The 20,803-nt window shown below is 49.8% G+C and overlaps 1 protein-coding gene across 1 annotated transcript; it reads left to right on the forward strand.

The window, feature by feature from the left end:
• The first annotated feature begins 6,307 nt into the window (after positions 1-6,307).
• CKAP4 (cytoskeleton associated protein 4) lies at positions 6,308-15,832 on the forward strand. The gene is made up of 2 exons (XM_061205801.1): positions 6,308-6,866; positions 13,357-15,832. Exons 1-2 carry the CDS (start codon positions 6,408-6,410, stop codon positions 14,683-14,685), a joined length of 1,788 nt encoding a protein of 595 aa, XP_061061784.1. The 5' UTR covers positions 6,308-6,407; the 3' UTR covers positions 14,686-15,832.
• The last annotated feature ends 4,971 nt before the right edge of the window (positions 15,833-20,803 follow it).

Genomic DNA, 20,803 nt, shown 5'->3' on the forward strand with positions numbered 1-20,803 from the left:
CCTGAGGGGTGAAAAATTGGTCCATCAGCAGCATGGTGAGAAGGAGCAGTTGTGGAGGTAAATCGCCAGTGTCAGGTTGAGATACAGCCCTCCCCTGTCCTTCCCAGTCTGAGATGCATGGTGCTTATTAAGAGTCTGGATTTCATCAGAAGGCTGGCTAGCCTTGGATAAATTACCTCATCATACTAGGCTTTGTCTTCTTATTGGTCTACACATTCATGTGTTGGTTGACGGTATGAGCTCCAGGATCAATCGCCTGGATTCTAGCCCAACTCCCACCATTCTCAAGATGTGTCACCTTGTGTAAGAGTTGTTCCCCCTCGTCGGTAAACTGGATCAGTACCACTGTGGTGCCTACATCAAAGACTCACTGAGCATGGAAGGAGGTAAAGCATGTGAAATTCCTGGCATAGTGCCTGGAGTGAGCGAGCAGTAAATGTCAGCTGACTGTGATATTGCAGTTCCCCTACAGCCTCACCTTGTTAGCAGTCATCCTCTCTTTGTCATCCCCTTCACCATCATTGTTGCCATCGTCATATCATCATCATCATCCCCATCATCTTGATATCGAAGTTCTAGGAGGTCATTTCTCACTGGGTTCCTCCCCTCCACTGTCCTTCCTTTCATAAGACACTGTGGTTATCTCATGAAAGAGAAGGCCCTACATAGATAAATTTTAAATAATGCGAGATTCATAATACTCATTGAGCCCCTACTATGTGCCAGACATATTGTTCTAGGTACTGGGGATACAAGAGTGAGCTAAATAAAGTTCCCAATCATGGAACTTACAGTCTAATGAGAAGAAACAGGCAGTAATAATTAAATAAGCAAATATATAGTAGGTCAGAGGAAAAAAATCAGGGAAAGAGGGATCGACAGTGTCTCAGGTTGGGCAGTTGTTATTTTATATAAGATGGTCAGGGAAGAGCTTGCCTAGAGGTGACATTCGAATTGAGGAAGTGAAGAACACCACCTCATGGATACCTGGGGGTAAATTTCACTGGGCACAGGGGACAAAATTACAAAGGCCCCCAAGGTAGGAACATACCTGGCATATTGAGGAGCAATAGGAGGCCAGTGTGGCTGGATGGCAGTAATCAAGGGGGCAAGTAAGAAGGGATGAAATCAGAGAGGCAGTAGGGAGCCAGGACACGGGGACCATGGAGGTCATTGTAGAAACTGCCTTTGACTCCGACTATCTTGAAAAGTCATTGGAGGGTTTTGGAAAGAGGTGTGACATGATCTGACATATTTTCAGGGATTGCTCTGGTTTTTGTATTGAAAAAAGACCATAGGGCAGCAGCAAGTGCTTAAGCAGGGAGGCCAGTATGAAATTATTTCAATAACTCGAGTGTGAGTCAGGTGGTGACTTGGATCTGTGGGATAATGGTGCAGGTCACAAGAAGTCAGAGATGCTGGATATATTTTGAAGGTAAAGTCAACAAGATCTGCTAACATATTGTGTTGGGTGTGGGGGGATGGGTGACAGAAGGAGAGGAGTTGAGGATGATTCCTGAGCAACTGGACAGATGTTATTGGCATGTGCTGGGATGAGGAAGGCCGTGAGTGGAGGAGAAAATCAAGTGAGTATTCACATTGCCTCTCTAAGGTAGGGACTATGGTTTTCTTCCATAAAAACTGGGGCTCAGTGAGGTGAAGCCTCGTATGGTGCTGGGAGTTCCAAGAAAGAATTCCCCTACTGCATGGAGCTCAGGGTTTGGAGCTGGGGGACTCCTGGGACTGGGAACCACTGAGGCTAACACAGGCCCTGTTTGTGGGGCATTTGGGCTCATGCCTTGGCCTCTGGGGGTCTTGTCAACCTGGAACAGAGAAGAAGCAATTGAAGTAATAGGGGCTTTCTATTTAGACCGTCTAACTGAAATGCAGAAAACCAAGAGGGCTGCAGGCTTACAAAGCTCCATGTAGTTTAAGATCCATGTAGTTCGAGGGTGTTCAGAAGCATCTTTGCATAAGCTGGGGGAAAGGAAGAGATGTCTCTGGCTCCTTCTCTTTTCCACCTACATTCCTGACCATCGAACACACTTTAGGGAGGATGAAATGGAAAAGGGATAGAAGAGAAGAAATCAGGAGGAAAAGAAGGGAACTTCCTCTAAATGCTTGTTGTGCTGACTCAGAAAATGGGGTAGAAGAATGGTAATCTCCAAGAAGAACCGTTGGAGCCTTCCTGCCCTAGAAGGTGCACTTCCACGACTACTTACCAACCTCCTTCTCTGGGTGTAGCCGAACACCACAGTGGAACCACACTCCAGGGGGAAACAGTGCTGCTTTTTCAAGTTAAACACATCAAAGCCTGTGGTCTATAAGCCGCATATGGTGCTGGGAGCTCCAAGAAATAATGATGAAAGAAAATCGTTGAAATCTAGACATAGAAGCTCTGTACAGCTAGACTTTCAGTGACTCTGCAAATTGTATTAACTACCCTTTATTCACTGAGCCCTGCTATGGGCCCAGTATCATATGGTGTCTCTCATTTAACCCTCACAACAACCAGGTGAAGTAGGTTTTATTACCCCCATCTCACAGATGAAGACACAGAGGTTCACAGAGGTCACATTCCCCAGTCAGTCATGGAGCTGAATTTGAACGTGTCAGTCTATCCCAGAGCCTGTGTCTTAACCATTATATTTCACTACCTCCCAAAGAAAAGAGCAAGAGGGAAACAATAATGATAGTCACAGTGCGTCCTCCCTCCCTTCATTCTTCCAGGGCTCAATAGAGGCAGAAGGTTGAGAAACCTGTCATTCTTATATCTGGCCTGTGTTCTGAATCAGCTTTTAAAAACTTAATTATTTCTCGGGCTTCCCTGGTGGCGCAGTGGTTGAGAATCTGCCTGCCAATGCAGGGGACACGGGTTCGAGCCCTGGTCTGGGAGGATCCCACATGCCGCGGAGCAACTAAGCCCATGAGCCACAATTACTGAGCCTGCACATCTGGAGCCTGTGCTCCGCAACAAGAGAGGCCGCGATAGTGAGGGGCCCGCGCACCGCAATGAAGAGTGGCCCCCTCTTGCCACAACTAGAGAAAGCCCTTGAACAGAAACGAAGACCCAACACAGCCAAAAATAAATAAATAAATAAATAAATAAATAAATAAATAAATAAATAATTTCTCATAATAATCAGATGACTATTTTCTCTGAGAAATAGATTAATAATAAGAAAGGCCTTTAGAGATACAGAAGTGGTGACCTTGAAATCCAGAGAGGAGGTTAAGTACACTTCTCAAGGTCACAGAGTTAGTTTGGTGGCAGAACTAAGGCTAAAAAGCAGGGCACCTGCCTCCCAGGCCAGAGCTTGTCTGGGCCCCAAAAGCCGCTTTGCAAATTATCACTACCTCTGCCCTAACACGGATGACTGCTTGCAGGAGGATGGTTACTTTTTTTGCACTAGAGATTTTGAAACACAATCTGAATTCAGCTGAAATTGTTTTTTTTTAATTTATTTTAATTTATTTATTTTTGGCTGCGCTGGGTCTTTGTTGCTGCGCACAGGCTTTCTCTAGTTGCGGTGAGCAGGGGGCTACTCTTCGTTGCGGTGCGCGGGCTTTTCATTGCAGTGGCTTCTCTTGCTGCGGAGCACGGGCTCTAAGCTCGCGGGCTTCAGTAGTTGTGGCTCGCGGGCTCTAGAGTGCAGGCTCAGTACTTCTGGTGCAAGGGCTTAGTTGCTCCTTGGCATGTGGGATCTTCCGGGACCAGGGCTCGAACCCGTGTCCCCTGCATTGGCAGGCAGATTCTCAACCACTGCGCTACCAGGGAACCCCTAGCTGAAGTTTTTAAACAAGGTTCTTCTAGCAGCTTCATGATGAGTCAGTTTTCTGATTTCCTCTGCCATCTCCTTTCCCCCCTCCTAGGTCAGAGTTGTAAGCCCAGAGCTAGTCGTTTTCTACAAGAGCTCCTAGTATTTAGTGGGAGTGGGAACATTCCTCTCTGTCTGGGGCAAATGATTATATTTCTAGTCCAGAACCTGCTATAATCTACTCTGGCCTCCCACACTAATAGCGACTCTTCTGCCTGCCTGCCTGCCTGGCTTCTGTGAACCTCTGCAATCTGGACCCACTCCACCCAGCTCAACTCTCTTTCCTAATCGCAGCTCACACCCTTCGTGTCAGACAGGTGTCCTGGCCTCACCCCACTTCCGCCACAGAAATATCCCCCCTGCTCTCCTCCTATGCAAATCCATTCTTCAAGGCTTTGCTCAAGAATTTTCCGCCTCAGAAATATCCCCCCTGCTCTCTTCCTATGCAAATCCATTCTTCAAGGCTTTGCTCAAGAACTTTCCGTCTCAGAAGACTTCCCCACGTGCTGCCCAGTGGTTTGCTTTCCAAGTTCCCTTTACATTTATATTCTCAACTACACAATTTAGTCTTTGAAAGTTTTTTGCACATTTCTCCAAATGTAATGCAGGCCCCTTGAGGGCAGGCACGTGTGTTCATTCATTCACCAGTGATTTTTAAAAGCATCTTTTTAAAAAAAATTTATTTATATTTTATTTTTGGCTGCAGTGGGTCTTCGTTACTGCGAGTGGGCTTTCTCTAGTTGCGGCGAGTGGGTTTCTCATTGCGGTGGCTTCTCTTGTTGCGGAGCACGGGCTCTAGAGCGTAGGCTCAGTAGTGCCACACGGGCTTAGTAGCTCCTTGGCATGTTGGGATCTTTCCGGACCAGGGCTCGAACCCGTGTCCCCTGCATTGGCAGGCGGATTCTTAACCACTGCGCCACCAGGGAACCCCTGGAATATTTTTTTAAAAAGAAGGAATAGGGAGAAGTTTCCAGGCAGAAGACACAGGGTTCCTAACGCACAGGCACACACAGACACCAGGTTCAGGGGTAAAGTAGCTTGTAGAGTGGAGCTCTGTCCCTGCCACAGCACTAACTAGCCTTATTGAGAGTGGGCAAATTGCTTAGTTTCTCTGGGGCCCATTAAGCGGCACAGGCTCTGAAAGGAACAGACCAAGGTTCAAATCACGGTGCGTGAGACCTTGAGCCAATCAGTTGGGGCGGGGCTCAGCCTCAGCTTCCTTCCTATAAAGTGGATAAAATAATTCCTACCTTAGAAGCTATCAGTGAGGTCTGGAGAATATATATGTAAGTTGCTAAGCACAGAGCCTGGCATTATTATATTTCCTTCTACCGAAGTAGGGGTGACCCTGATCTGCCTCCCTCTCATTGCAGCCGCTGCTGGTTTCCCAGCGCGCAGCCCAGAGCCTGTCCGTGGTAGGGGCTGACGCCAGAGCGTGGGCCTCCAAAGAGAAAATGGAGCTGAAAGGCCTTCAGAAACAAGTCAACAGCGTCGACGGCGGACTGGCTGGGCTAAGTGGGCCGCTCAAGTCTTCTCTTGAACAGTCTTCACACAGTCCGAGAATCTTTGCTAACTTCCCTTAAACACGCCCCTGGAGCCAACTGGTTTTCAGAAAGCCCTTTCTGCCTCCGCCTTCAAACCCCAGGAAAAGGACAAGGTCCAACCAGCGGAGGCTTGGAGGGTGGGATGGGGGGAGGGGGGTGGGGATTTCCCCAACTCCCAGCAGAAAGGAATGGGGGGTGTGTTCCCGCCCCTTTGCTCCCACTCCCAGGGGCAGGGCTCCTGGGGTCCCCCCTTTCATTTCCTCTCTCCGCACAGGTCCAGAAAGGAGCGGGGCTCCCACGTGGCCCACCGCACCGGGTGTTCCCCGGTTCTCCCCTCTCCGACCCGCCTGGCCACCCCCATCTCGGCCGCCTATCCCCGCGGCCCCCGTGGCCTCAGCTCAGTCGCCAGTCCCGGTCCCAGTCGACCCAGCCCTCCGCCCACTCCCTTCGGCCACTCGGCGCCGGTTCCCGCCTCCGTTGACCCAGCCCGGTCGCTCCCCACCTCCGCTGCCTCCTGCCCCCTCCCACTTCAGCCGCCTGCCCCGACCCCCGGACCCTGCTGTGCCGTCGCTCTCCCTTCGGCCACCCCCGTCCCACCCCGGATCCCGTACACCTCGCTGGGCCGCCACCTTTCCCTCGACCGCCCCCCTCCCCCCGACTTGGTCCAGCCCCCTAGACCCTGCGGAGCCGCCCCCCGCTCGGCCCTCCCTCTTTGGGGTCGTGGCGGCAGGGGGAGGGGCCGCCCGCCGGCCCCAGCGTGCGTGGCAGGCGCTCCCGGCTCTGCTCTGCCGGCCTCCCTTCCCGGGAGGCGGGGTCGGCGCCGCGGCGGCGGCGGCGGCGGCGGAGCCAGGCCCCCTCCTCCTTCCTCGCTCGCCCGGCCTCCTTCCTCGGCCGCCCGCTCGCTTTCTCTCTCACGGCCGCTCCGACGCCAGCAGCGCCCGCGTGCCGCTCGCCCAGCCCCGGGGGAGCCCGAGGAAGTTTCCTGGGCCGCGCGCCCCGCTCGCTCGCCTCGCAGCCCGCGGCTTCACTCGCCGCCGCGCCCGCCATGCCCTCGGCCAAACAAAGGGGCTCCAGGGGCGGCCACGGCGCCGCGAGCTCCTCGGAGAAGGGCGCACACCCGTCGGGCGGCGCGGATGACGTGGCGAAGAAGCCGCCGCCGGCGCCGCAGCAGCACCCGCCGCCGCCGCCGCCGCCGCCCGCGCCGCACCCGCAGCAGCACCCGCCGCAGCATCCGCAGAACCAGGCGCACGGCAAGGGCGGCCACCGCGGCGGCAAGTCCTCCGCCGCTGCCGCCGCCCCCGCCTCGTCCTCCGCGTCCTGCTCGCGCAGGCTCGGACGGGTGCTCAACTTTCTCTTCTACCTCGCCCTGGTGGCGGTGGCCGCCTTCTCGGGCTGGTGTGTCCACCACGTCCTGGAGGAGGTCCAGCAGGTCCGGCGAAGCCACCAGGACTTCTCCCGGCAGAGGGAGGAGCTGGGTCAGGGCTTGCAGGGCGTCGAGCAGAAGGTGGGTACCCCGGCCCCCCAGACCCCGTGCGCCCGGCGGCTTGCCCACGCACCCACGGCCGGGCCCCCTCGTGCCCTCCCGGCCGGGCCCCTCGCCGGCCTAGGCCCGGTGTCCTCCGCCAGCGGCCCGGGGTGCCCCCGCCCCGGCCCCCTAGTTCCGAAGCAGTCCCCAGACCCTCTTTGTTAATGGCCGCGGAGGAATCGGCCCCGAGGGATGGACCGCTTCGAGGATGGTCTGGCCGGCCCGGGAGGGGGGGCCAAGGGCCTGTCACAGGACATTAGCGGTGACCTGTAAGGAAGCCGGCAGGCTCTGGGAAGCCCATTCTTTTTGGATTAGGAACCGCTGAATGGGCAGAGTTGTCTGAAGAGGAGGTTGGAAGGGAAGCCAGCGCATCCCTGGAAGCCTCGGGCAAGGCCGCACCTCTGCTCTCCCAGTGGGAGACATCTGAGCCAGATTTTAATAGACCTGGAGCCTGGGAAAAGAAAAGCTAGTAGTCTTACTCGTTTGTGTAGTTCTAATGAAATAGCTCATCTCTTTAGGCTCCTTGCCCTTTATTGGACCAGTGTACCTATGTGGGCCTTGGAAGTAGCATATTTCAGCTTTAGAGGAAAGGAAAGGCCAAAAATACTAGGTCATACTGGTGAATAATACCACATTTATATGGTGTTTAGAGGGCTTACTCACTTATTATCTAATTCTCATAGCAACCCTGGGAGGGAGGACTGGCAGTTTTGACTCCATTTTCCAGACCAGAAAATTGAGGTTTAGAGATTAAGTGAATTGAAAAAGACCCCAGCTCTTGAGTGGCAGACTGCATGACAGTGTCTAGGCCACTGCGGAGTGCAGGGTCCACAGGGGTCTATTTCAGGTATGGATGGACCTCCCTTTCAACACGAAGTTGCTTAGGTTCCACCCTTTCTGTTTTTTTTCCTACACCAAGTGCAGCTCCCTCAGCCTCATTCCTGCGTCCTCCCCTAATGTCATTGCTCAATGAAAGTTGGTTGCATGATCGAAACAAAAAATCCCGCCACCACTTCTGAGCCCGGAACTGCTGCCTTCTTTTCCCAGCATGCTGCCTGCCCTGCCAAGTTTCTATCGACTTGTGTGGAATATGCAGGACTAGGAATTTCCTCCTAAGACTGGCAGAGCAACTGGAGTGAGTCATCTCACTCCATGCTGCAGGCCAAGGGAGGGGACTTCTCGAAGGGAATTAAGTAGGCAGTGCTGCTTTGCCTATCCTGAATGTCAAATCATTCTTAAAAAATAGACATACTGCTGGAGTATAATCACTAGCCTCTCAGTTTCCTCTCTTCGATCCACCCACTTACCAATCAATCATAATATTTGGTGAAGTCTGATGGTCACATGGCTCCTCGTAGGCCCTGCGGAGGGTGCGAAGGTGCAAAAGACAAATCCTATTTGTGAAGCAGCACACAGGTGGGTTTCAGCTGAGGGTGACTGCTGTGCGAGTTCAGAAGAGAGAGAGGGTGGAGTTTGCCCAGTCCTGTATCCTGGTGGCCAGGGTAGTGCCAGTCTAGATCTAGACGGTAATGGATAACTGTTGAGAGAAGGAGTGAAGAACAGACAGGTTTGTTTGGGGGACAGCACGTGGCTACCCTGCCTGTAGCAGAGTAACATGTAGGAAGCTGTGAGGGGGGAGGTGGAGGTCGAGGCCAAGATGGTGGAGGTCTTGAACTGAGGTGGAAGAAATTGAACTTGATTCTCTCTCTGCTTCCTCCCTGCCCCTCCCTTATTCTCCTTTCGGGTTCCCACCCCTCCTCCATCACAGCTTTGTACAGATTCCTTTCCTTTTGGGGACTCAGTTTTCCCATGTCCACATTAAGGGGAGGGCTCTGTCCAGATTTTTAAGAGTCCACCTGGCTGTAAATCATTGAAATCATGACCTTTCTTTTAATTTAGTGGTGTAATCAAGCTAACATTTAATCCCTCATATTTACTGTGCACTCATCTCTTTTGACTGTCACAAGCCCAACAGGTAAGGACTGTTATGATCCCCCTTTCCCAGATGAGGAAAGTGAACACAAGGAGGCTAAGGAACTCTGCGTGGTTACACACCAGGCAAGTGGCAGGGCTAGGACTCAAACTGCAGTGAACTCCTAGAACACTCTTAACCAGTCGCCTGTTCATCGTGCTATCTTTCCCATGCCTTGCCTGCTACCTAGTAGGTGTTCAATTGATGCTTATTTCATTGACTTGGAACTCAGAACATGCCCAGAACGGGGGCATTTGGCACACAGGATCTTCCACAGTGTGTGGCCACTTCCCTCTGCACCTCCGGGGTGGCCAGGAAATGTTATTCTGCATTGAGGAGTGAGTAGTGATGGATGGGCCCTCTGACAACCTAAGTTTGAGCCTCTCACAGCCCTCTCTGTGAGGTTTGGTGGGGGCTGGGGTTTGCTTCTTCGCAGGGACATATTCTTACTGTATTATTTTGTTCATAATTAGTCTTCACTGTGGGCCAGGCATTCCCAGCCACCCTCTGAGGCGTTAGCACCATTTCATAGACGGGCCAGCTGAGCCTGGAGTGGTTGTGTTTCTCGTTCAGGGACGTGCAGACCCTCAGCGGTGGAGGTGGGGCCGGAGTCAGAGCAGTGTGACTCTGAAGCACGCTACTCCACTGCCCTTTTGGGTGCCCACCTGGTCTCTCTTGTTCTCAGATGCTCTCGGTATTGGGACACTGCCCAGGTCTGCTGAATGGGCCAAGAGGCTGGTCTGTTCTTACCCTGAAGATTCAGCAGGCACACGTGGGTGCAGGGCTTCAGAAAATGTTGGTAGTTCAGCTCTAGGCCCTCTGAAGGGCCTGGGTTGCTCTGGCAGATCCAGGGTGGCGTAGAGTATAGGAGTAGGCTTAGGCCTGGTGGGGACAGTTTAATAAGACTAAAAGCTATTTGTGGACGAGTGAGTTCTCTGGTCGTATTTCTTTGTTTTCTCATCTTGACTCTGGGCTAGGAGTCAAGGCTTGAGGCTGAGGCAGCATCTCCTCCAGGCACTCAGTGCACTTTGAACATGCTTCTGCCTGAGCGTATCACTGGAGGCTAAGAGCGCAGGTTCTAAAGTCAGACATTCTTGGATTTTGATGCTCAGCTCTACCACTTCCCAGGCTCCTGCTTTGTAAAATGGGGATTAATAGGTGCTACCAACTCATGAGATTATTATCAGGGTGGATTGGGATGATGTCTCTGAAGTGCTTTGCATAATCATTGGTATACATCAAGTGTCCTGTTGAATGTGAGCCACCACTATTCTCTTCTCCTACCCCCTGCTGTGAGCTCCTTGATGACAGGGAACCTGTCTTAGGGTTACTTTGCTCTGGCATCTTGTCCACCACTTAGTGGGTATCCCCCATATGTTGGGGAAACATGTATCCACTGCATATTGATTATTATTATTTTTAATATTTATTTGGTTGCACTGGGTGTTAGTTGTGGCAGGTGGGCTCCTTAGTTGCGGCTTGCCGGCTCCTTAGTTGTGGCCTGCATGTGGGATCTAGTTCCCCGGCCAGGGATCGAACCTGGGCCCCCTGCATTGGGAGCGTGGAGTCTTATGCACTGCGCCACCAGGGAAGTCCCCTGCATATTGATTATAATGAGGTCTTTGCATGTGAAGGTGAACAGCTCACAACACCATCATAGGGAGACACTTTTTGTGCTCTTTTCAGTGTCACGGGTTGATTTGTTTGGTTTCATCCATAATTTCTGATCTAGTCTCCTTCCTAGCCATTTGTAAAGAGCCAGCCCAGGTTAGGAGTGACAGTCAGGGGTCGGGGGAAATAGACCAGGTCTGTCTTCATCAGGCCTTTCTCTGTAAATGCGTTCATTCTTTGATTCATTCAGAAAACAGTGGTGAACGTCTGCCATGTTGCAGGTAGTGTGCCTACCTGTTCACACCTTTGTTCTGAATGCTGTGCTCAGAACAGGCAGGTTCTGTGATTGAATAACCTAATTTCAGAGGTGAGCTCTAGGTTATATTTGGTTAAGCAGGGAAATCGTCTAGTATTCTGGAGTCCTTGAGAATCTTATTCTAATCTGTCTTAAAATCACAGACCGGTGGAAGCCAGAAAGGACTTTAGAAACCTATTTGTTAATAGATGAGGAGCTTGGGACTTGGAATATGAGGGTGACTTACTTGTGCTCACAGAGCTGGTTATTGGTGGTGCTGGAACTAGAGCCCGGGGTCCTGTTCACCTATAGCATTTGCCCTTTGGCATTGGGCCAAGGGTGGGCTAGGAATCTCCAGACTTCTGAGCTATTCCAGAAGAAAGATTAAATGATAATGAAGGTGACAGTTACTGTTTATTGATCATTATCTGTTAGGCACAATTTAAGCACTTTACATATTAATATGTAAAGTGGATTAAGCTCACTTCATTCTCACAAGACAAGCCTATGACTTACGTACAGTACTATCTTTGTTTCCATCCTGTGGGTGAGGAAACCAAGGCACAGATATGCTAAATAACTTGCCCAAGATCACACAGCTAGGAAGTGTCCAAGCTAGGATTTGAACATGGGCAGTCTGGTTCCAGAACCCATGCTATTTTATTTTTTTAGCTGTCCATCATGGAAATGTTCAAGCATAAACAAAAGAAGAGATCAATATAGGGAACACTATTTTCAATAATTATCAATTTTTTGCTATTTTAATTTCATCCCCTCACCAGCCCTTCCTCCGCCCGTTTTGTTGTGCTCTTTTTGGGCTGGAGGTGGAGTAGTATGGGTCTGAAGCACTCTACTCCACCACCGTGTTGGGTGCACACGTGTTGGTTGTCTTGTTCTCAGATGCTCTGATGCTCTCGGTATTGGGAAATGGCCCAGGTCTGCTGAATGGCTTAAGCATGGGCAGAGAAGCTGGCCTGTCCTTCCCTGGAAGATTCAGTGGGCACAGGTGGGTGCAGGGCTTCAGAAAATATTGTCAGTTCAATTCTAGACCCTCTGAAGGGCCCCTGTGGCCCTGGCAGACCCCGTGGATAGTGATCTAATTTTAATTTTGACTGACACATTAGTTGACCCAAAGTATTCTGGGATTTATTTCTAACAAATAAAGAGTTCCTTTCCGCTCTTTCCTTTTCTTCTCCTTTGCTTCTTTTGACAAAACACAGTATATTACACCTAACAAGGTTAAGAGTAATTCTTGATTATCACCTAATACCCAGTCCAAAATCAGATTTCCCTGACTTCCTCAAAAATATGTCTCTTTTACAGTTGGTTTGTTTGAAGCAGGATCCATATAAGTCCACACATTACATTGAATTGAGAAATCTCTTAAGTTTCTTTTAATCTCTAATAGTTTCTTATATTTCCCCCTTTAAATATGCCATTTATTTGTTGAAGATCCTGATTATTTGTCCTGCAGAATTTTCTGCATTGTGGATTTGACTGTATCCTCATGGCATGTTTCACTCGTGTATGTTTTCTGTGAATTGGTGGTTAGAGCTAGAAACTTGACAGATTTGGATTCTTTTTTCTTCTCTCTCTTTTTTTTTTTTGGCAAGAAAGCATTTTAGGTGGTACCATGTGCCACATCAGGATGAAGCCCAAGCCATTAATAATCATACTCAGCCTCTCAGTACATTAAACCTGCTCCTGGGGGTGGTTCCCAGGTCAGACCCTGTTTAGGGTAGAATTTATTTAGAATAAAGGTGTAGTGGCAAACAGGATCATAATGTGTTCACAAAGCCAGAAAATGCTAAGGGTCACTGGTCCACTGATCACCTTTTCAGGTGAGGACAGTGATTTGTTCAGGGCCACACAGCTACAAGCGGTGAGCAGAGACTCAAACCTTGTCTCTTGCCTCCCTGCCCAGTGTCTCCCATGTGCCTCAGCTTTGTTTCTGTGAAAACTTGAGACTCTTTCAGTTGCAAGAGCTAAAAATTCAGCTTAAACTGGCGTAAACAGAGATGGAGGAAGGGAAAGAATTTATTGGCTCAAACAAAAAAGTTCCAGAGTAGGTTCCTTCAGTATAGCTGTATCCAGGGATTTAAATTGTGTCTTCAGAACTTGACTTTGCCATCTCTTAGGTCTGCTTCCCTCTGTGATGGCTGGATTTGTAGGCAGGCGTTGGTCATGTGCTGGTCTGAGCTGTTCCAGGCTTCTCATCCTATAGCTAGCAATCCCAGTAGAAAGAGGTTTCCTTTCCCAATAGTTTTAAGAGAAGTTTTGGAATCGATTTGTTGGTCTGCTTTAGGCCACATGCCCATCCGCGGGCTAATCACTGTGGTTCCAGGAGCAGGTGGGGAAGTGGGTGGACGGAAAGCATTGATTGGTCAGGCCTGGAGCACTTGGAGCCGGCCTTGGGGTTGGTCCCCCAAACCACATGGGCTGTGTGCAAGGATGGTTCCCTAAAGGAAAAATGATGGTACTGTTCTGGAGGAGGAGGGACCTGTAAGCTGGGCAAACGAAAAGAAATACGGCTGAATCGCATAAAACCCATCAGCTCTTCTCCGTGGTTAACATCTGGATTTTGGTTACAGGTGCAGTCTCTGCAAGCCACGTTCGGGACTTTTGAGTCCTTCGTGAGAAGCTCCCAACATAAACAAGATCTCACAGAGAAAGCCGTGAAGCAAGGGGAGAGCGAAATCAACCGCATCAGTGAAGTTCTACAAAAACTCCAGAATGAGATCCTCAAAGACCTCTCGGATGGGATCCACGTGGTCAAGGACGCCCGGGAGCGGGACTTCACGTCCCTGGAGAACACGGTGGAGGAAAGGCTGACCGAGCTCACCAAGTCCATCAACGACAACATCGCCATCTTCACCGAGGTCCAGAAGAGGAGCCAGAAGGAAATAAACGACGTGAAGGCCAAGGTCGCCTCTCTGGAAGACTCGGAGGGATATAAGCAGGATTTGAAAGTCTTGAAGGAAGCGGTGAAGGAAATACAAACCTCGGTGAAGTCCAAAGAGAAGGACATTGAGGCCCTGAGAAGCACAGTCCAGACCATGGAGTCTGATGTCTACACGGAGGTCAAAGAGCTGGTGAGCCTCAAACAGGAGCAGCAGAGGTTGAAGGAGGCGGCCGATTCGGAGCACCACACCCTGCAGGCGCTCATGGAGAAGGTCCTCCGGGCGGAGGAGGCGGCCGCCCGCCTCCCCGACGAGATCCGGGGACTCGAGGAGGAGCTCGGCCAGCTCAAGGCCGCAGCCCTCAGGCCGGAAGAAGACGGGGTCTTCAGACCCTCCGAGGCCTTCGAAACGCTCCAGAAGGAGAGCCAGGCCTTGCACTCGCGGCTGCAGAGCGTGGAAGATGGGGTGCAGGCGGCGCGGGCGGCCTGGGAGCACCACCGCGAGACGCTGGAGGCGCTGCGCGCGCAGAGCGAGGAGCAGGCGCAGCACCTGGCGGACCTGCAGGAGCGCGTGGCCGGCCTGGGCGCCGCCCCCGACGCAGACGTTGACGCGGACGCCGGCGGCCTGGCGGGCAGGGTGCGCGGCCTCGGTGAGGCCCAGCTCTCCCTGGTGGGAGACGTGGACGAACTGAAGCGTCGCGTGGCCGAGCTTCCCGGCGCCGTGGAGGCGCTGCAGAAGGTCCAGGAGCAGGTCCGCACACTGCTCAGCCGCGACGCCGCCGCGCCCCCCCAGGACCTGCTGGACAGACTCTCCTCTCTGGACAACCTCAGAGCCTCCGTGGGCCAGGTGGAGTCGGACTTGAAAATGCTCAGGACTGCCGTGGACAGTTTGGTCGCGTACTCAGTGAAGATTGAGACCAACGAGAACAACTTGGAGTCAGCCAGAAGTTTGCTAGAGGACCTGAGGAATGACCTGGATAGGTTGTTTGTGAAAGTGGAAAAGATTCACGAGAAAGTCTAAATGGATTGCGTGTGCAGGGCGCGGATGGCGAGTCCAGTTTCTCATGACCAAAAAATGTGTTGTTCGCCCCCGCGCCCCTCCCCCCAGGGCCTGGTCCCTCCCGAAGAGCCGGCCACACCACCGGGACCACTGGGGCCTTCTGTGTTTTTGTGCCCGGTTAATTTATTTACGATGGTTACCACGCGCTATCGGTTGCGCAGGCCTTCTGCTGCTGCTTTGGGTGGGTTTCTGGAAGGCCCGGCCCCTGTGTATCAGAGGTGCCTTCTAGAAGGGATGTGTCTCCCTAGTGTCAGGGAAGAACCGTAGTGGCTGCAACCGAGGATAAACAGAAGCAGATTAACCTCAGAAACCCTGCCTGGCTGGCAGATTTCAAGTTAAAAAAAAAAGTGGGGGGAGGAGGTACTTTTTTTTCTAATTGTCTTTAAGGAAAATTCATTTCACTTTTTGTTTTGTTTTTTTTTTTTTTAGTACTTCTGGCCGAGGTTTTAATGAGCTGTCACTCACTTCTTGTCTTCCACTTTAAACTGGTTACAGCTCATAATGTCAGCTCTGAGTTGGGAGGGGGACAAGCCCCTCCATCTTTAGTTGAAAAGAGTCAGCTGCTTGGTGGTCTGTGGGGTACGTGTCTTTTCCATTCCTGAACCATTTCTCCATCTCAATGATAACTATGCAAAAGAATCCAGATGGTTCAGAATGTGAAGGCACAACCCCCCAGAGTCCCCTGTGGCCGACCTATGTTGCCTCTTGGTAGGGTCCCCAAGTAATGTGTTTAGAATAAGGGTTTAGAATCCCTGAAAAGGGAATCCTTGGATTCTTTAAAGAAATGTGTTATGAGAGCTGCTCATAAAGGCATGGGCTGCCTCCCTGGGGAATGGAGGCCACATCTTTATTTTACCACGATGTCCCTGAAGAGGTTTGCTATCAGCAGACCCCATCCATCAGTGAGGAACACGTGCATTTTCTGTAGCTGTTTGCTGTTTCCCTTCTCCTTTGAGCTGTACTGTCCTTTAATGGCTGTCTTGCCCTTTAAAAAAGAAAAAAAAAAAAAAAAAGGAAAAGAAAACGGAAAAAAAAGGTCTGTTTAGTTTACTGTGAAATGAACTGTATGGCTTATTTACAGTATTTTTAATTCTTAATAAACACTTGAGCTTTGTTATGACTTTTCCAGAGTGGTTGCTTTCTGAGAATTTAGTAACTTTTAACGATGTATGTTATTAACATGCAGTATTCAGGATTAGAAAGATGGGGAAGTTTTCAATTTTAAGACTATTTTTTTCAATTCTAAAACCAAGATGGCCTCCCTCTTAGGCCTGGGGACATAGTTTTGATTGATTATTAGCAGGTTTGTTTATAGGTCATTGCTTGACTCCAACTCTTAGCTATAGCAGAGGGTCTCAACCCTGGCTACCTGTTAGAATCTTCTAGGAGCTTTTAGAAATGCCTGGGGCCCATCCCCATGGATTCAGATTCAGTGGGTGTACAGAGGGCTGGCACTAGCATTTTAAAGGCTCCCTAGCTGATTCTAATGCACAGCCAGGTTTAAGGACCACTGTCTTGGAATATCTTGGTGACCTTTGGCCCCTGTGTAAACCTGGGCATGTTTCCTTTACTTCCCAGGTTGCCATCCACCTGCCACTTAATAAGGGATACTGTTTACTGAATCGAGTACCTGTATGCCAGGCATGGTGCTTAGCACTTCATAGGCCTCTGTTTATTCCTCCTAATATTCCCTGGAGGTAGGCAGTATCATTCCCCATTTTACAGAGGGGAAGCAGGCTGAGAAGCATCATGTATGATCATTAGCTAGGAAGTGGCAGGACTGAGGTTTGAACCCAGTCCCTGCTCTTAACTGTGGCAGCATCCTCCAGCTTCCAGCAGCGCAAGTACAGGGTCACACTGACCTGTGCAGCACCTGCCGTCCATTGTTTCAGAGCCAGAGGCTACAGGAGCTCTTTTCTCTCCCACTCAGGGAGTAGAGGGAGGCCAAGACCTGAGTGCATATGGAGCTTTAAGCCTCCTTTCTGGCTGGAGGGTCCCTCATCTTTGAACTTCTCTGCAAGTCATTCGGCGTCCTGGAGGGAGGCAGATCCTTAAGGCTTCACAACTCTTTCTCCCAAAGCAATTTGCAATCAGGATGGGCCCTTTATAGGGGTTAGAAATCATCTGTATTTTTATTTTGAAGTCAGAGTTTATGTTTTAATAGCTTGTTTTGGCCTCTTTGGGGGAAGGTGCTGAACAGCATAAACTCCCATGTGTGGAGCCAATTAAGTTCTTGTTCCTTCTCAGCTTGGTTGGTTGCATCAGGCATATTCTTGCTCTTTTACCATCATTTCTGCAGTCTAACCTCAGACTGTGGAGTAGTTTAATATATTCTCATTTAATATTAACAGTCGAAAACATCTACAAGGGTCAGAGAAGTAGTTAGATATAAATTCAAGTGGTGAAAGTAAAAGGAATGCATTATGAGATAGATCTCACCCCAAATAACAATCACAATTCAGTCTTGCTCGTGTCTGCTCACTCATTCATTCAGTGGACATTTATTGAGCCCATAGCCAGACATTTTGCTAGGTATCAGTGAATTCAAGATGCACTCGACAGGATCCTTATCCTTAAAGGACCTGTAGCCAAGTGGGAGTGACAGTCATGTAAGCTGGTAGATGTCATAAGGAATTACAGGTACTATAGCCAGGTGTAATGGGGTACAGAATAGGGAGTGGCCAGTTCTGCCAGGCTTGGGCTGGGGTGGTTAGAATAGGTTTGCAAAGGCCTATGGGAAGTCTCTTGGAATGTGTCCGTGAGTGATGGGAACCCTCAGGAAACATGAGTTTGCCCCGCCCTTTGAACAGGCGATAGGCACAAGTAATTGAAGGTATTGATTAAACTGCAGATGGTCCAGCACCAGGATAATAGTCTGCGGTGAAATTCCCCAAGCAAGAATGGCAGCACGCTGGTAAGGAGACTGCTCCGCCACATCCCATGTCACTTAGAATAGTGATGATGATGATGATGGTGATGATGACACCTCACAGGATGATTGTGAGGGTTGAATGAGGCCATGGGTGGAGAGGGTTTAGCTTGACAGAGCATCTGGCACATAGTAAGAGCTCCAGTGCTCATTCATGTGCAGCCACACCAGAGGGTAAAAGATTGAAATACTTCTGTGCTGCTTGGTAACTAGCTGCAGCCCTGAGCCCCCTGAGTGCCCTCCCTCGGGACCACTAACCTCCTTACAGTCCAACAACTAATAGGCTAAAACCTTGGTGTAGTGGGGTCTCCAGGACCGTGCTTCACCCTCATGGAAGCTTTAGTCTCATGGGTGGGCACCCATGCTTTGCCAGGGGTTAAATATTTTGCAATCACCCTATGTCTGCCTCAAAACATGATTCTGAGCTACTGATCTGTTTTTCCAGTAACATCTGGACACCCTGCCCCCACTGCCTAACATCTCACAGGGTTCAAAACTGAAGTCATCACTTTCCCCTGGAGTCAGTGGAACCACTGCTCCCTCATTGCTTGAACCAGAAGCTCAGGAGTCACCCATGTCTCCCCACCTCTCTCTTTTCCTGTCCCTCCACATCCACTCGGGTTGAAGCCCAGACACAGCCACCCCCATCCCACTCCTCCCAGCCTTCACTCCATCACCAGATGGTGCCTGAATTCCAGCAGCAACCCCTGACTGCACCCCCTGCCTGTTAACACAGAAACGTGGTTTGTGCACTCAATATTCATTCAACAATACTCGGAGAGTACCGCTCTTTGCTGGACAAGGAGGAGATGACAAGGAACAAGACAGATATGGTTCCTGCCTTCATGATGCTCGTGGTCCAGGTGGGAGGAGACCAGCAGTAAATGTGGAAAGAAACAGAGCTAAATGTACAAACTGCAGTCCGTGTCTTGAAGGATACGAACAGCCCCTATTTGGCCTCCCCTGTCCCTAGCCTGGTTCCCATTCAGGGAATCCTCCATGGGTAACTGGTGTGATCTTTCTCAAAAGCTCTGAGAAAGAGACTTTCTCAAAAGTTAGCCTGTGTCCTTTCCCCACTAAATCCTTCAGTGTCTCCCCTTTGGCTTCAGAAGAAAATCCCAGTTAAAAACCTGTGCTCTGAATTACTCTATAACTGATTTATTTTCTTCACTTAAAAATACCTAGTCCTGGGACTCTCCTGGTGGCACAGTGTTTAAGAATCTGCCTGCCAATGCAGGGGACATGGGTTCGATCCCTGGTCTGTGAAGATCACACATGCCATGGAGCAACTAAGCCCATGTGCCACAGCTACTGAGCCTGCGCTCTAGAGCCCGTGAGCCACAACTACTGAGCCCACATGCCACAATTACCGAAGCCCGTGTGCCTAGAGCCTGTGCTCCACAACAAGAGAAGCCACTGCAATGAGAAGCCTGCGCACCACAACGAAGAGTAGCTCCCGCTCGCAGCAACTAGAGAAAGCCCACGCGCAGCAACGAAGATCCAACAGAGCCAAACATAATAAATAAATAAATTTATAAAACAAATACCTAGTACTTCTTGGATTTACTTTTTATTGAAGTATAACATGGGTGCTCTAAGGCATACACATCTGAAGTACACAGCTGAATGAATTTCTACACATGACACACCACAAGCTAACCACTAGATCAAGATATACATTTTCAGTACCCAAGAAGCTTCCTATGCCCCATAGTCAATAAGCTCCCAAAGTAACCACTCTTCTGACTGCCTTCACCATAGATTACTTTAGCCGTTTTTGATTTTTATATAGATGGAATCATACCATATAAGACCTGGCATTCCTTAAAACAAACAAACAAAAAAAACAAAACAGCTTTATTGAGTTATAATTCACATACTACAAAATCTACCCTATTAAAATGTACAATTGTTCTTAGTATATTTACAGAAGGCTAGACACATTCTTATTTGATAAATCTTGCCTCTGTCACATATTAAAAAAAATGTGGCACATAGTAGGTGCTCAATAAACAGCATCTGTTTGAGTGCATAGGATTTTTGAACTGGATAACACGTTTTGGGGTCTCCATCTTACTGGTCAATGACTCTGAGATGAAAAAAGAGGGTGAGGTGTGGTGGAAATGTTCTTCCTCTCGCCTCTCTGGCTGGGTCCACAGGGAAAGGGTCTCTCCTTTCCTTGCGAGATTCTCAGCTGAAAAAGGGACACAGATATGGAAACGGCACATGTAGTGTGACGTGTGTAGCAGTAAAGGGGTGCATACAGGAGGGACTGATGAGGTCCTGGACCTCTGTTTTTGCCTGCCCAGCATCAGTCCTCCCTTGTTTGGCAACAACTCCTCTGTTTTTCTTCAGAACATCACCCCTTCCCCATTCTCAGTCCACTGCGCTTTGATGAGACTGACTGGGATAAGCACATGGCCCAGGATTGGCCAGTGAGAAATCCCATTCTCCCGGTCTGATTTGTTCAAGATGAACACATATCCCAATCTTATCCATTGCTGCTGGAACTTTCTAGAAAGGAGTGCCCTCTGTCCACTGGCAGGATATAAGCCCAGAGCTGCTAGGGGCCACCCTATGTGGAGAGACCACTGAGAATGAAGCCAGAATAGAGGAAAGCAAAGCCAAGAGATGGTACTAGACAGATTCCTGATGACATAGTATGAGCACCTGGATCCAGCTGTGTCTGAAGCTCCACAGTCCATGTTCTTTACCACACAGAATTGTACACCATCGTGCCTTTCATATGGACACAAGGTGACATGGAACCATGTAAATGACGGGCATAGTGGCAACTGCTTATGACTAAAAAAATTGTAAACACCTAAATAGTCTGGTAACCTGATCAATAACTACTTTGTCACTTGTTCATACAATGGACCTCAAAACAATAATAAGAATGAATTAAACCAGAATCCTGTGTATCAGTGTGGATGGATTGCTCAACTAAATGCTGAGTGAAAAAAAAAAGCTGCAGAAGAAAATACATAGTATGAAAACTTGTATATAAAATTAAGGAAGCATACAAAGTAATACTACATATTATAGTAAAAGGATCAAGAAATGGCTAGGGGGGCTTCCCTGGTGGCGCAGTGGTTGAGAATCTGCCTGCCAGTGCAGGGGACACGGGTTTGAGCCCTGGTCTGGGAG

The sequence above is a fragment of the Eubalaena glacialis genome, chromosome 11, assembly GCF_028564815.1.
Source record: "Eubalaena glacialis isolate mEubGla1 chromosome 11, mEubGla1.1.hap2.+ XY, whole genome shotgun sequence".
Classification (NCBI taxonomy): Eukaryota; Metazoa; Chordata; class Mammalia; order Artiodactyla; family Balaenidae; genus Eubalaena; species Eubalaena glacialis.